General features: G+C 35.8%; 2 protein-coding genes across 2 annotated transcripts in view; one reads left to right on the forward strand and one right to left on the reverse strand.

The window, feature by feature from the left end:
• The window catches only part of LOC142334647 (small ubiquitin-related modifier 2-like), a 442,392-nt gene that overhangs the window by 149,886 nt on the left and 276,997 nt on the right, over nt 1–15,509 (reverse strand). The gene's annotated exons all lie outside the window — the stretch shown is intronic.
• The window catches only part of LOC142334642 (putative ATP-dependent RNA helicase DHX37), a 43,723-nt gene continuing 28,994 nt past the window's right edge, over nt 781–15,509 (forward strand). The window contains exons 1-5 of the mRNA XM_075382840.1: nt 781–1,213; nt 1,616–1,999; nt 5,952–6,590; nt 9,889–10,137; nt 12,986–13,199. Of these exons, the coding sequence (XP_075238955.1) occupies nt 847–1,213; nt 1,616–1,999; nt 5,952–6,590; nt 9,889–10,137; nt 12,986–13,199 (1,853 nt within the window). The 5' untranslated portion in view covers nt 781–846. The remainder of the gene's footprint in view (nt 1,214–1,615; nt 2,000–5,951; nt 6,591–9,888; nt 10,138–12,985; nt 13,200–15,509) is intronic.

The raw sequence follows: 15,509 nt of genomic DNA on the forward strand, positions 1-15,509 counted from the left end.
TTTGAGTTTTCTGTTACGACCATATGACCTCACGATGATTTCAAATCCATTTTTCGTTCATTTATGCAATTTTGAATTGCCTACACGACGTCGTTTTTCTCTTTTATTGTTGAGCGAGTTTTTCATTCGCATTCAAGTTTTTGGTCTTAAAAATGATTTTCCTCTCTTTAAAGATGAATTTGCTTAACTTCATTTAATTTCTACTGAGTTTATAATTGAGAGTTATTTGAGAGCAGCTAATAGAAGCAGCAATAAGTTAGAGACTCCTAATCAAAATATAACATTTAATTTATTGATAGCCATAAGAAGCGATAGCGGCTATTATTGGAGACATCGTGGTTTTTTACAATTCAAAGAATTTGAATTTATTGGGGCGCTGTCTTTTTTTAAGATCAGTTCACACATTTTCATGATGTTTGAAGTCAAATTGGAGTAGTGATGTTGTTCACGCCGAAACAGGAAGTGGAGCGAAAAAGCGAGTGGTTTTGCGGCGTGAAATTTTTTCGCTCTAAATTTAAAGCAGAGTGAGAAAACGGTGTTTGAACAAAAATTCGCTTTCTCGCTAGTGGTTTTTTGTTCACATGCGGCAATTTCACTTTAATTTTTACTGTTTTTTCGATTTTTTAAATCGGATTTTTTGTAAATGGTTTTCCCAATCCTTTCATAGTCCGTTCTAGGTATAGTTTTCTGTTTAGTCAGTGAAAATTCTTTTAATTGTACGTCAGGACTTGTCCTGCTATGTTTTTTACATTCTGATCACATTCTAATCAGGTTTGTGATTAGCAATTCTAAAAAAGGACGCTAGTAGTACTCGTCACTCTTGGAATGATTCACATTGATTAAGATATGAAACCAAAAATGGAGGCTGACAAGGATGGCACGGTAAACAGCCTTGATACAAATGTTTTGATTACATCAAAGAAACCCAGAAATTCCAAGAAAAAGGAGAAGCCTGCCCAATCGAAGTTGAGCAAGCGCAAACGGAAGAAACTTGAGCTGATTCTTGCCAGACGAATGAAAAAAGCAAATCGATCATCTGTATTGGAGAAGCTGCATGGCCTTCCTCAGCTTGAATTAGGAAGTCTCCGTAGCATCACAACGTTAGGAGAACGGCCCAAAAAGAAGAAAAAAGATTGGGCCATGCCCAGTGATTCGACTAAAGATCACGTGGAAAATGAAAGTGACTCGTCGGGGTCCGAATTCTCCGTGGCAGGTTGTGAAATTGATTATGTAACAGCTAAAGTACGCTAACTAGGCTGACGTAAAATAAACCTACAACTGTTCTGAAAATATTATCAAAAGGTGTAATTTGGTGTGTATTGGTAAAATTTGAGAGCTCTTTGAGTAGAAGATATATCGTTAAGTATTTTTTCATGTAAACCACAGTCCGCTGAGAGACAGCGACTAATCAGTACTCAGGTGTTTTGGATTTAAAAATGCATCAAATGGGCAGAAACTGTGCTTTAATTTTGATTCATCGGTCGAAGAAATTTATAATTGCCTCGGGTAAATCTCGGAATTGGACGGCTAGTGTCTCCTAAAACTTTGGCAGTAGGCTTAGTTGGTTACATGACAATTATTGACAATTAACTTTTGGTTTTTTTTTACTGTTTAGACATGCAAGTTGAAAATTCTGGAAATGAGATGCTGATGTCGGAACAGTGCTTAGCTAATTTTAATGATACAAATGATCATCCTGCTGTTGAAAAATTGAAAAAGGACATTTCACTGAAGCGAGACGATAACGAGGATTTGGAGCCATTACCATTTCCAACTGGACCCGAAGTTGTGACTGGTTTGAAACGGGTTCAAGTCGTACGATCGGAGGAGGTAAATCGAACGCGAAGTGGACTGCCGATTATATCCGAGGAACACAATGTTCTTGAGGCGGTGTCAACAAATACTGTGTGCATAGTGTGTGGTGCGACTGGCAGTGGAAAGACGACCCAAGTTCCTCAGTTTTTGTACGAGGCTGGATACTGTCAGAATGGCATAATAGGTAAGACTAAACTGTTCCTAATATATAATTGGCGCGTTTTCTCGTTCAGTAATATGTGACTGATCAATTTGTTTGCTCGAAATTTGTGTCTGATAGGTTGTTTCCAATTAAGAGTTATCGAGGTTTAAAATGTTGCCAAATTTCGTGAATTTGGTATCAAAATCGTCTATTTTTGACTGCAAATAACATGAAGCGGGCCAGGGCCGGACATGAAGATAAGATTGCTGAATTGCTTCATCCTTTTTTTGGCTGAAATTTTGATTGATTTGTGAAAATTCAACCTTTCATGAAAAATAGCGCCAAATTAGCTTTTTAAGCCCGTTTTTAAAACCGTTCTAAAAACTGATGACAATTTTCGCAAACTCAACTGAGGACTGTTTTACTCCCGCTTCCTTCGAGTGTTCTAAAATTAAGGGTTTGCGGGTTCATGCTAATTGAAATCGATTTTTGTCCAAAATCCATTTCTCTAAATTGTATATTTTTTCGGTCTGCTTGGTGGCTAATGTGAAATCGGGCGGCTGGTTAGGTTAAGGATTTCCATGTTTTGGTTTGTGATTTTATTCGGGTTTTGTCCTGATATGCCTTTTTAAAAGATTACTAATGGCTGCGATAGCGAGTTATTATTGACCTTCTATAGTATTTTTTTTGTATTTGAGTTTTCTGTTACGACCATATGACCTCACGATGATTTCAAATCCATTTTTCGTTCATTTATGCAATTTTGAATTGCCTACACGACGTCGTTTTTCTCTTTTATTGTTGAGCGAGTTTTTCATTCGCATTCAAGTTTTTGGTCTTAAAAATGATTTTCCTCTCTTTAAAGATGAATTTGCTTAACTTCATTTAATTTCTACTGAGTTTATAATTGAGAGTTATTTGAGAGCAGCTAATAGAAGCAGCAATAAGTTAGAGACTCCTAATCAAAATATAACATTTAATTTATTGATAGCCATAAGAAGCGATAGCGGCTATTATTGGAGACATCGTGGTATTTTACAATTCAAAGAATTTGAATTTATTGGGGCGCTGTCTTTTTTTAAGATCAGTTCACACATTTTCATGATGTTTGAAGTCAAATTGGAGTAGTGATGTTGTTCACGCCGAAACAGGAAGTGGAGCGAAAAAGCGAGTGGTTTTGCGGCGTGAAATTTTTTCGCTCTAAATTTAAAGCAGAGTGAGAAAACGGTGTTTGAACAAAAATTCGCTTTCTCGCTAGTGGTTTTTTGTTCACATGCGGCAATTTCACTTTAATTTTTACTGTTTTTTCGATTTTTTGTAAATCTGATTTTTTGTAAATGGTTTTCCCAATCCTTTCATAGTCCGTTCTAGGTATAGTTTTCTGTTTAGTCAGTGAAAATTCTTGTACGTCAGGACTTGTCCTGCTATGTTTTTTACAATTCAAAGAATTTGAATTGTATTGGTGCGCTGTGTTTTTTTTTAAGATTTGTTCACACATTTTTCAATGACCTTGATCTTTCAAAACGGGATAAACAGGTAAAGCCCAGCGGGCATTAAGTTTCATTAGAGGCCCAGGGTGGGCTTTAGTAGTCCTTCAAATGCTTGTTGTGGTGCAGCTGCTGGGATGGCCTTAATTTAAGGTTAAAAGGTCATTTTTAGGAGTTTCTGAGCTCAAAATGGTGCAATTTTTCATGGTTTTTGTGATTTTTTGTTTTGATTAGTCTTAGGTTGAAGTTTTTCAAAGTTGATGAAGGCCTTCTGCGAGAAAATTGCTTGTTATGACCATTTTATGAGCTATATGTTTGAGTACTACAAACACGCAAAATGATACTAATTTTTGCAATTTTTTTTTCAGGTTATTTGAAAAATGCTGTCACTTTTTGAGTCTTTTTAGCCCTATGTGTCAAGAAACCTCCTCTAGGGTTTGATGATAGATTACTGCATAGTTTTTAGTGGTAATGGAATGGTTTTCAATATTTTGCCATCATGAATTTTTGCATTTTTTGAAAAAATTTGCAATTTTTTTCATATTCTTTTTTACATTTATTGTCATTATTCAAGTTGTTCGAGTTCCAGGGCCAGAAAACCTCATCAGGGGTTGGATAATAAGTTGCTGAAAAATTTTAAGTCAACATGGAATAGGTTTCAATTTTTGAATATCACAAATTTTAGCTTTTTTTGACAAAAATTCGCATTTTTTTCAGGTTTTTGAAAATTTTGTCATTTTTTTTGGTTTTTGCATTTTAATGTCTCGAACTTTAGCATTTTTTGGAACTTTAGGAAGCCTTAAAATTTTTTAAGGCTTCCTAAAGTTTTTGTCAGTTTTTGATATTCGTCCATTCTCAAGTGCGAGAAAACATTCCACGTTCTGATAAAAATTTACTGCATGGTTTTTAGTTTCAATAGATTTGTTTTCAACAGTTTAACCTTTCGACTTTTAGAAGTTTTTTGATAAAAGTTGCGATGTTTTTTCAAGTTTTTTCAAAATTGTATTTTATTTAATTTTTTCTTGCCTCAGTATCCAGGTAAACTCATCCAAGGTTTGATAGTATGTTATTAAACAGTTGCTAGGGGGCAATTGAATGGCTTTCAACATTTTAATGGAACAAATTTTTGTTTTTTGAAGTTTGAATTTTCTCCAAAAAATTATTGCCTATCCATCTATGAGCCAATGAGTTTTTTAAAGCTTGGAATTGGGTTACTAAATAATTCTGAAGATGTTTATATCACGATTTTCGGCAACATTTTCTTTTTAATTTGCAATTGATTTCTTTTTCCAAGTTTTTTGTTCATTTTCGAGTTAATCGATCTTCAAGGGCCAATGAATGTTTTTCAGGTCTTGCAGATATAATACTGGACCGATTTCGGAAACAAAAATTGGTACAATTTGTACATATTTTAGAAATAGGTAATTTTAAAGGGAAAAAATTTTGCCTTAGGTTTTAAAGCTTCAAGAGCTTTAGCAATGAGTATATTTTTGTTTAGTTTTGATTCTTTTAGTTTCTCACTTTTTTAGATGATTTTCTTTTGTGGCTGGCATTGTTCGATTGATCTGCTGGTCAGGTAGAGTACGTCTGAGTTTTTCATTCAATTCTTTGAATTGTATTTCAGGACTTGTCCGGCTATGTTTTTTAATTCGTCGTCTCCATCGATGATTCCTCCGACCTGACTTCTTGGAATTGACTTCAGTGACTTCTATTGCTTTGCAATTAAAATTTGTGTGCTTGACGTCATTTCTGCTTTTAGGTAAATTGCGTGACTTACCTCACTCAAAAAATGACTTCTGAACTCACTTATGGAACTTTAAATTTTATGAACATTTTTATTAAAGATCAATAGTGTGCATCTAAGTAGTTGCAAACTTATATGCCCTAATTCTTGAATATTAATCTTGAGAGTTTTTGATTTCGAATATCAATTTTGAAAAAGCTCTCCTTATAGACCGTATGTGTCATAAAATTGACAGTCCGAATCTAACCTAAAAAGTCTAGTGGTCTATTAAAGGACCGCTGGTCGATCTGTCTATCTTATTTCTTTAGTTGTTTCAATTCATGGAAGTCCACAAGCGTCTATCGCGGCTATTTTCCGGCAATCTGCCGGCTATGTTTATCTATTTGAGACATCAGATCAACGAAACTATGACAATCATTTTCTGGCGATCTTCTAGCTATGTTCCATCTTTCCAAATCCTGATGTCAATGAGAAACAAGTCGGAACCAAGACAGTAATAACAATACGACAAAATTAGCACAATATCTTCAATAGTCTTCAATTGAAAAACTTTGCATTATTCTCTGATGATTAAAATGAGCTTTTTGGAAATGAACAACAGTTTATAGCATCAAACATATCAACGTTTATTGAAACATAATTAGTAAGTTTTGGTTCCAGAAATTCCACAAATTCACAGTGAGACCGTGGTTTGTAGAACAGTAAATCGAGTGTTACCCATATTGAGGTGCGTTTCGTTGCAGGTTTTTATTGCTCTGTTCAGGTGTAACCGAGCCTCGTCGCGTGGCAGCAGTGTCAATGAGCCAACGTGTGGCCAAAGAATTGAATCTCCCAACGTCAGTTGTCTCTTACAGCATAAGATTTGAGTCTAACTGCACACCGGACACTAAGATCAAATTTATGACCGATGGTGTATTATTACGAGAAGCTCAACAAGATTTTCTTCTCGAAAAGTATTCAGTTTTGATACTTGATGAGGCGCATGAGCGAAGTGAATTCACTGATATTCTCATAGGATTGGTATCTCGAATTGCTCCGCTAAGGAAAAAACGCAATCTGAAGCCGTTGAAGATTGTGATAATGTCTGCTACCTTAAGAACTCAAGATTTCACGGATAATAAGTTGCTGTTTAAGAAACCACCGCCTATTGTGAAAGTGGAAGCTAGACAGCATCCAGTTACAGCACATTTTCAGAAGAAAACTCCCGCTGAAAACGAGTATCTAAAAGAGGCCTACAAAAGAACTTGCAAACTACACAGAACACTGCCGAAGGGAGGAATTCTTGTGTTTGTGACAAGCAAAAATGAAATAAATCTCTTGACTAAATGGCTAGAGAGCACTTTTCCACGAACAGCGCTAAAAGTTGCTAAAGACGACTTCGCAACATCCAACAAAGATGCCGGTAAGATTGAATTTTCATGGATTGTCCGAGTATTTAGGGCATTTAAAATGTTGCATTTAGTTCATTTCTATTGGAGACTAAATTGGGAATAATTGCTTAATTATTGAATGGGAGCTTTCTGATTCTTCTCAGTTAAAGTCAATACCAATTATTTGGGTCCTCTTGGTCTCTCTCTCCAATTCAAGTGGAACATTCGTTTGGTTTTTTAAAAGCTCCAGCGCATGCGCTCATGACTTACTTTGGTTTCGATCATTGTTTTCTCCGGTGAGAGTTTTCCTTTTCTTGGATGTACGTTGAATTCAAAACTGCCGAGAAGGCATAAATTTGTAAACAACTTTTGTTGAAATTTCGGATTACCCAGCCTCCATAAACGTGTGTGGGGTATTGCCATCAACCCTGCAGTTGTTCAAGAGCAAGATGCGTGACTTCGGTTGGTTTGTAAGTTGGTAGTCATTATGAAACCATATTTCTGATCATTTTTTGAACCTCAGAATTAGTATCAAAGCACTAGCTTTTTCAAGATATAGAACTTTGCGGCAACCATATTTTTTTCCTCTGCTGGGAAAGTTGCCGCTGCGATTTTTTTAATAGCCGCAAAGCGATAGCTGGGGCTATTAATTGATTTGAGTTGTATTGGGTGTCTGTCTTTTTTTGAGGATTTGTTCGGATTTTCAAAGCAGAGTGAGAAAACGTTTTTTGAACAAAAGTTCGCTTTCTCCCTGGTGGGGTTTTTGTTCACATGCGGCATTTTACACTGATTTTTACTTTTTTTGACTTATTTGATTTTTAATAGCCGCCCTCATCTTCTCAGCCGGCTATTATAGCGCTCCTATTTTTTTTTTACTTCGTCGAATAAAAAAATGTTTCGCTTTACCTCATTTTGGCGCTTTTTCAACATTTTGCGTGAAATCTTTTTGACTTCTCTAGGCTAGTTTCTCTGTTCTCTCATTCTGCTAAAAGTGATTTTGAACATCAGTTGCTCAGCAAAGCAATTCAAAATGAACAGAGTCGGTATAAAAAATTGAAGTCAGAAATAGAAACGGGATAAACCCATAAAGCCCAATTTTAGATGCCCGCTATTTGAACATCGTTCCTATAAGTCTTAGTTACCATCTCTAATGCTTATTGGTATTGATAGTAACCCTGTAGCCTCTCTCTAAGAAACAGAAATATGTTCAACTACGAATAGCCATCAAAATAAATCGGACTTAAAAAATGTTTTTGTACAAAAATCTTTTTTTTTCAATATCTTCTATTCTTTCAATCCCAATCATCTTAGTTACCATCTCTAATGCTTAATGGTATTGATAGTAGCCCCTGTAGCTTCTCTCTAAGAAACAGAAGTACGCTATGTTCAACTACGAAATGCCTGCCATCAAAATAAATCGGACTTAAAAAATGTTTTTGTACAAAAATCTTTTTTTTTCAATATCTTCTATTCTTTCAATCCCAATCATGCTTATTGGAATCAACGGCGGCTGTTTTCCGGCAATCTGCCGGGTATGTTTCTCTTTTTGGTTCTCCTAATCCATCAATAGTCCGTTTTAGGTCTTGTTTTTTTGTTCAGTCAATAAAGGTCTTTAAATTGTGTCAGGACTTGAACTGCTGTTTTTACAATTCAAAGATTTTGAATTGTATTGGGGCGCTGTCTTTTTTAATATCTGTTCACACATTTTCATGATTTTTGAAGTCAAATTGGAGTAGTGATTTTGGTCACGCCGAAAAAGGAAATGGAGCGAGCGAAAAAGCGAGTGGTTTTGCGGCGTGAAATTTATTCGCTCTAATTTCAAAGTAGATTGAGAAAACGGTGTTTGAACAAAAATCCGCTTCCTCGCTAGTGGTTTTTTGTTCACATGCGGTAATTTCACTTTGATCCATTCATAGTTTATTCTAGGCCTATTTTTTGTTTGAACAACCAAATTTTCATTTCTCGCTAGTGGTTTTTTGTTCACCTGTCGAATTTAACATTGATTTTGTTTTTTAATTCTTTTTATCTGATTTTTTAAACTGGTTTTCCCAATTCGCTCATAGTCCGTTCTAGGTCTAGTTGTTTTTTGTCAATGCAAAATTCTTTGAATTGTACGCCAGGATTTGTCCTGCTATGTTTTTGATTTCGCCGTCAAGATTTTTACAACCTTATATTGTCAAGATTGTTACGACCTTATAATGTCAATTGTTACGACCTTAATGTCAATTTTTTTCAAATCTACTTTTTGTTCATTCGTTAACACAATTTTAAATGAAATGTGTGGTGACGTAATTTCTGGCTTCTCAGTGGAGCGAGTTTTTTTGTTCATTCGCGTGATTATTTTTTTGGTAACACGTGGCTTACCTCACTCTCTATAATGACTTCCTCTCTCTGAAATTGACTTTGCTGTACTTTAATTCAAGAGATAAAGTCAAGTGAGTGCGTCACTCTTATTGAAGGTTATTTTAGAGTAGCTAATAGAAGCAAATGTAATTTAGACAAATTCTTATTAAAAATAACATCTCAGCTTTTAATGAAAAGAAGTTTCGGATCTATTCTGTTCCGGCCCCCCAGTGTTTTTTATGACCCCCAGTTACAAATTATATGGTGTTATATAGCACATTACTATGTAAGAAAATAGCACGTGCGCCTGGGGGTCATAAAAAATTTATGCTCACTAAGCTTGCGAAACAGAATAGATCCAAAGTTTCTTTTTTGGTCTGTTTCTTTTACTATCTTTTTGAGACTGCAGATCTGCAAAGTTTTCGCGGCTATTTTCTGTTAATCTGTTAGCTATGTTTATTTTTTTTACTTTGTCGTGCTCTGTATTGCGCTCATCTATCATTTGCGATTGCCGAACGTAGTTGAGTGTTCTAATGTATCTAAAAAAGAACTGTAGCAATCAATGCAAAGCTTAAGTGCGAACACTTAGTTGAATTTGTTAATACTAATTGTTTTCCTCTATAACATTAATTTGGCGCTTGTATAGTCTGTAAATGGAAACTCTGTGAATCAAAAGTTTAAAATGGACTGCAGGTTGAAAGCCTTATTCAACTATGAGTTGAAAAGGCCGATCATTTGAAGACTGTATAAACTCATAGCGAATCTCAGGGCTCTTTTGGTGTGAAAACAGAACTTTATTTAAACATTTTTTATCGGACATTGTAGGATTTTTTGGCATATGGCCGAATTTTTGAGAATGCGAACATGCTTAAGTTTCTGATAAAATAAACAATAGCAAAATGCGTGTTGCAGATTTGAAAAAAAATTTAGCTCCAGTAAAGTTATAGTAGGTTTCCAGCATTGTATTAAAATTTGAAATTTATGTAGACTTCGTTGGAACTGAACAATCAACTGCGCCGAAACGACTAAAGCTAGAACATTACGGTGCGGAGGCAGAGAAAGACGAGGTTACAAATTTCGAAAACGATGAGGCGTCAAATAAATCAGAGAGAACGTCAATGGATTTCAAAGACATCAATCAAGGCAAAGCTGATCAGCAGTGTCCTCTATTTGTATTACCTCTTCACTCCCTGCTTTCATCTGAAGAGCAAGCGTTGGTGTTCAAACAGCCTCCAGGTAATAAAGCATTTCCTGCAAAATTTAGTTTTTAGTCAATGTTCTTAAGCTCAAGAATTATCAAAAAACGAACAAAGTATTCTACGGTTGACGGGTTATCTAACTATATCACTCTTCTGTTAAGATATTCTGATCAGCCGGAACAGCGTGAACAGAAAAATAATTCCACCCCGACCCGAGCGCTCCTTACTCGGAACACTACGTTCATTTTCATTTCTTAATGCCACTGATATATTTAATAGCCGCAAAGCGATAGCTGAGGCTAATATTGGCCTTCTCTTGGTTGTTTACAATCCATAGTATTTGCCTTGTATTGGCGTGATGTCTCGTTTGTTTTATGATCTGTTCACACTTTCTTCTGTTTTTTCACGCCAGTGAGAAGTCAAATTTGAGTCGTGATTTTAATCACGCTGTAGTAGTAAAGGGAGTGAAAAAGCGAGTAGGTTTGAAGCGAGTTTTTTTCAAAGTACCTTTAAAGGTGGAGTGAGAACGTGGTATTTGAACAAATTTTAGGTTTTCAAAGCGACTTTTTATGTGCGTCATTTTTACTGCTGTTTTCAGTTTTGATTCTCTTTAGTGCATATGTTTTCTAATGGCGCCTATTTGAAATTGATTGAAGTCATTGACGGGCAGCTCTGGACTTTTTAACGTCGACACTATTTGTTGTCATAAAATAATACTGAAAATTCGATGTTTGCCCCCTTTTTATTATTATTTCTGTTGTCTTAACACCTAGTATGAATAATGACAGTATCATTGGTTGCTAATGAGGTATCTGGACAAATTTGGATGATTCTTTTTCAGTTTTTAATATATTTATTGTACTTTTTGTTGTCTTATCGTTTCAGCTCATTAGGGGCATGTCTCACAGATTGCTAGAATCAATTATGTTAATTCATTTATTTGTTTCAGTTCAATGCTAATTGTTTCTATGACTTTGACTTTCATTCATTTAAAGAATTTTTATTGAATGGTTGAGGTTGTGCGCATTTTTTGCTTAGTTTGTTTTCTTACCTCTTCTAAATTGAACGCATTAATCGTTTGACTTTTTAACTGGTGTTTTTTTGACTTGTACGCGTTTCATTTTGAAAAAGTACTGAATTTTAGAGCTTTATTAGTATTTGTTGTACTTCTTACTATTTTATCACTCAATCTCATGGCATTTGTCATCGGTTGTTAAAGAATATTAGGGGAATCTGATTAGTGACTTAAATTCACAGCAATGGTGACGCGTGCTTTTTGACACCTGAATTCTGAAAAATAAAAGTTGATTTGTTTGTCTTAAGTGTTGTGTTGTGGTCTTTTCACTTATTCTCAAGAGCAACATTTAATTCTTATTGACCTTCTAGTGCGGCTTAAATTTAGTCCCAGTAAAAGTTTTTTATCACTTCTAAAGTTTTTTGATAAAATTTGGTTAAGGTTTTGAGTTGCAGTTATAAGGTTCTCTGTTTGTGCGCCACTGGTTTTTAAAGTTTGATTTTTTACCAATTTTCTTTAGTTTTTGTCATTTTTCGCTTTGTCTGTCTTTGGTTATTAAAAGGTTGTTGTAATAATTTCCCGCTCTAGAGAAGCAAAGTCAATATTATTAATCATTTTTGTTTTTTGTAGGGATTTCTAAAGAACTGAATCTTGGAAAATTGTTTTTTTTTGTATATTTTTGACCATATAAGGTCAGGGGCTTTGTTGACTATTTTAGGTTGATGTTGCTGTAAAATGTTCTTCGTAAAGTTTTTAGTAAAGTCAATTCTTTGGTTTGTTACTCAGGACTTGTCCTACTTTTTTTTTATTTCGTCAACATTTTTTTTCGGACAATAGACGTCAATCATCTGAAGTCTGCTTTTCGTTCATTAGTTCATGTAACTTCAACTGAATTGCGTGCGTGACGTCATTTTTTATTCTTAGTGGAGAAAGTTTGTGATCATTCGCGTAATGATGTTTTGATCACACGTGACTTACTTTACTCTCAAATTTGACTTTGTCACTCTGAAATTGACTTTTCTTCACTTTAATTGAAAGAGATAAGTTCAAATGAGCGCGTGTCACTCTAATTGAAGGGTATATGAGTGGAGCTAATAAAAGCATCAATAAATTGAACAGATGCTAAATCAAAGTATAACATCTCAACATTCAATAACAAGAACTTTCTTTTTTGGACTGTTGCCTTTACTATCTTTTTGAGAATGCAAAGCTATTGCGGCTCTTTTCTGGCAATCTGCCGACTATGTTTAAAAGTTCTGTTTTTCCTGTTGAATTGCTGTTTATTCGAGCTTGACCGATTTTTCGTCTGACCCATTTGACTTTTCGCCTGACCCGTTTGACTTTTCGTCCTCAACAACGGGATAAAGAGGTAGCGCCCAGCGGGCATTAAGTGCTCTTAGAGCCTTTCAGCTCACTAGTCTCCAAGTATGCGATTCACAGAAATTGCTTTGGAGACTTATACTTATGGTGTGAAGGGTGGTTCTCAGAAGTTGACCCCTCCCCCCACTGGTGGACCCCCGCTGCGCTCACCTCACACCCCTCCAATTAAGCTAAAGCTAGCGTCACTAACCGTAGCTAGCTACTGGCGAAGTCAACGGCTCGCTGGTAGTTAGAGAGCATTTCGCTCCGACGTTAGTCGGTTATGTTTCAATAAGTTTCACGACAAATCTAAATAATCAGACTTTGCGAAAGTTGACGAAGTTTTTCCCATCATACCCGCTGAAGCCTTAAATAAAAATAAAGTCCGCCATTTAAGGTAAAATTTTTTGAACATTGTAGAAAGCGACAAGATCCAAAATGTAGTCCAAAATTGGTCGGTTTAAAATAAATGAACAAAATTAAAGTGCAGCAGTGGGTTATAGTTGTTTAGTTGGATCTCGTCTGTGTGTAATTGCAACAAATGTGGCTGAGACGTCGCTGACAATCCCAAACATTGCTTACGTCATCGACACAGGAAAGGAGAAGCGAAAAGTGTATGACACGGTAACAGGCATCTCATCATTTGTAGTTGACTGGATACCGAAGTCTTCCGCTGAGCAAAGGGCGGGAAGAGCTGGGAGAACCCGCGCAGGACACTGCTACAGGTCTATTTGATTTATTAATAGTCGCCGTCAGCCGTTCAATGGCTATTATTTCGGCGCTCTCCTTTTTACAATTCAAAGAATTTGAATTGTATTGGGGCGCTGTCTTTTTTTAAAGATCTGTTCGCACATGTTCATTATTTTTGAAGTCAAATCAGAGAGATGATTTTGGTAACCGGAGTGGTAAACAGGAAGTGGAGCGAAAAAGCGAGTGGTTTTGCGGTGTAAAATTTTTTCGCTCTGCTTTTAAATTAGAGTGAGAAAATGGCGATTGAACAAAAATTTGCTTTCTCGCTCTAGGTTTTTTACACCCGCGGAATTTTTATATTGATTTTCTGTTTAATAGCCGCGAAGGAATAGCGGCTTTGTGTTTTTTTAATTCGTCGTCTCCATCGGTGATTCTTGCTACCATTGACTTTTTAAATTTCAGTGACTTTTACTGCTTTGCAATTAAAATTTGTGCGTGACGTCATTTGTACTGCTTTTAGGTCAGTTGCGTGACTTACCTCATTCAAGAAAATGACTTCTATATTGCTTCGATTTTTCAAGCTGTGTTTGAGTGCCCTTTTATGCTGGACCTTTTGAATAAACAGGCGCCTTTAGATAATAAATTTGTAGATCTTCTTGAGACATCTAGAATTTTGATAGATGACTAAATATTATCTTGCTTACATTTTTGTTAATTTAAAAATGATATATATTTTTGGCCATGTTATCACCCGACAAAAAATGTTTTTAATTTCTCAAACGAAGTTTCCAGCAATTCGTTTGAGCTTGACCGTTTTTTCGTCTGACCCTTTGACTTTTTGTCCTCAAATTCGGGATAAAGAGGTAGCGCCCGGAGATCATTAAGTTCTCTTTGAGCTTTTCGGCTTACTAGACTCTAAGTATGGGACTCACCGGAACTGTTTTGGAGACAAACTCATCACCCTCATTATACCCCAACCCGTGGTGCACTCCCCGTGGTGCGCTCCCCCGCTTCTTGCTCAACCCACGCCACTTCAATTAAGCTAAATGAAGTATCCCGAAACCGTAGCTAGCCAATCGCTCGCCAGTCAATTGAGAGCAATTCGACCAAGGTTATGTTGTTTTAGTTATTTTTTATTAATAGCCGCACAGCGATAGCTGGGGCTATTATTGGCCTTCTCTTGGTTTTTTACAATTCAAAGAATTTGAATTGTATTGGGGCGCTGTCTTTTTTTAAAGATCTGTTCACACATTTTCATGATTTTTGAAGTCTGTTATAAGACTGTTATAAGATCTGTTCACAGTGAGAAAACGGTGTTTGAACAAAAATTCGATTTCTCGCAAGTGGTTTTTTGTGCACATGCGGCAATTTCACTTCGATTTCTACTGTTTTTTGATTTTTTGGATCGGATTTTTTCTAAACAGTTTTCCCAATCCATTCATAGTCCGTTCAAGGTCTACTTTTCTGTTTAGTCAATGAAAATTCTTTGAATTGTGCGTCAGGACTTGTCCTGCTATGTTTTTTATTTCGTCGTCATGATTTTTGGTACGACCATATGACGTCACAGCCACTTTTTGTTCATTCGTTCATGCAATTTAACTGAATTTCATGTGTGTCATTTTTCGCTCTTTGTGGAGCGAGTTTTTTGTTCATTCGCGTGATTAAATTTTTGGTCACACTTGACTTACCTCGCTCTCAAAAATGACTTCCTCACTTTGAAATTGACTTTTATTTACTTTAATTCAAAGAGATAAGATCAAATGGTTGTGTGTCACTCTAAATGAAGGTTATTTGAAATCAGCTAATAGAGGCAGTAATAACTTTATACAGGTTTTTAATCAAAATATAATATATCAGCCTTCAATGAAAAGACTAATTTTTTTTGGTCTGTCTTTTTTACTGTTTTTTTTTAGACTGCCGATCTACGAATCTATTGCGGCTATTTTCTGGCAATCTGCCAGCTATGTTTGTTCTTGCTTAAATTGGCCACATTTTCTTTCAAACATTGTAGGAAGTTTGTTATACGTTATACTATGTGATATATTTTGTAAATTAAATCAAACTACATAATCAATGCGTAAGTCGTTGCGGTCAATTGGCCGATATATACATAATTTTTGCTGATTGAAAACCGCTTTCATCACAAGCTAAAGCGGGAACGAAAGAAAGATGTAACCAGGGAAAGACAGCAAAACAGCGAAAGACGAATGCAAGCTAAAATGATAAGCTGAGCGCGGGTGAAAAAGAAAAACTAAACAATGTCAGAAGTTAAAGTGAAAGAAAAAAATCAGGAACAACAATGAACGGAATTGTGAATAAAGCCAAGCGAGAATCGAAGGCTGAGA

The sequence above is a fragment of the Convolutriloba macropyga genome, chromosome 2 (assembly GCF_964194025.1).
Source record: "Convolutriloba macropyga chromosome 2, txConMacr16.3, whole genome shotgun sequence".
Classification (NCBI taxonomy): Eukaryota; Metazoa; Xenacoelomorpha; order Acoela; family Convolutidae; genus Convolutriloba; species Convolutriloba macropyga.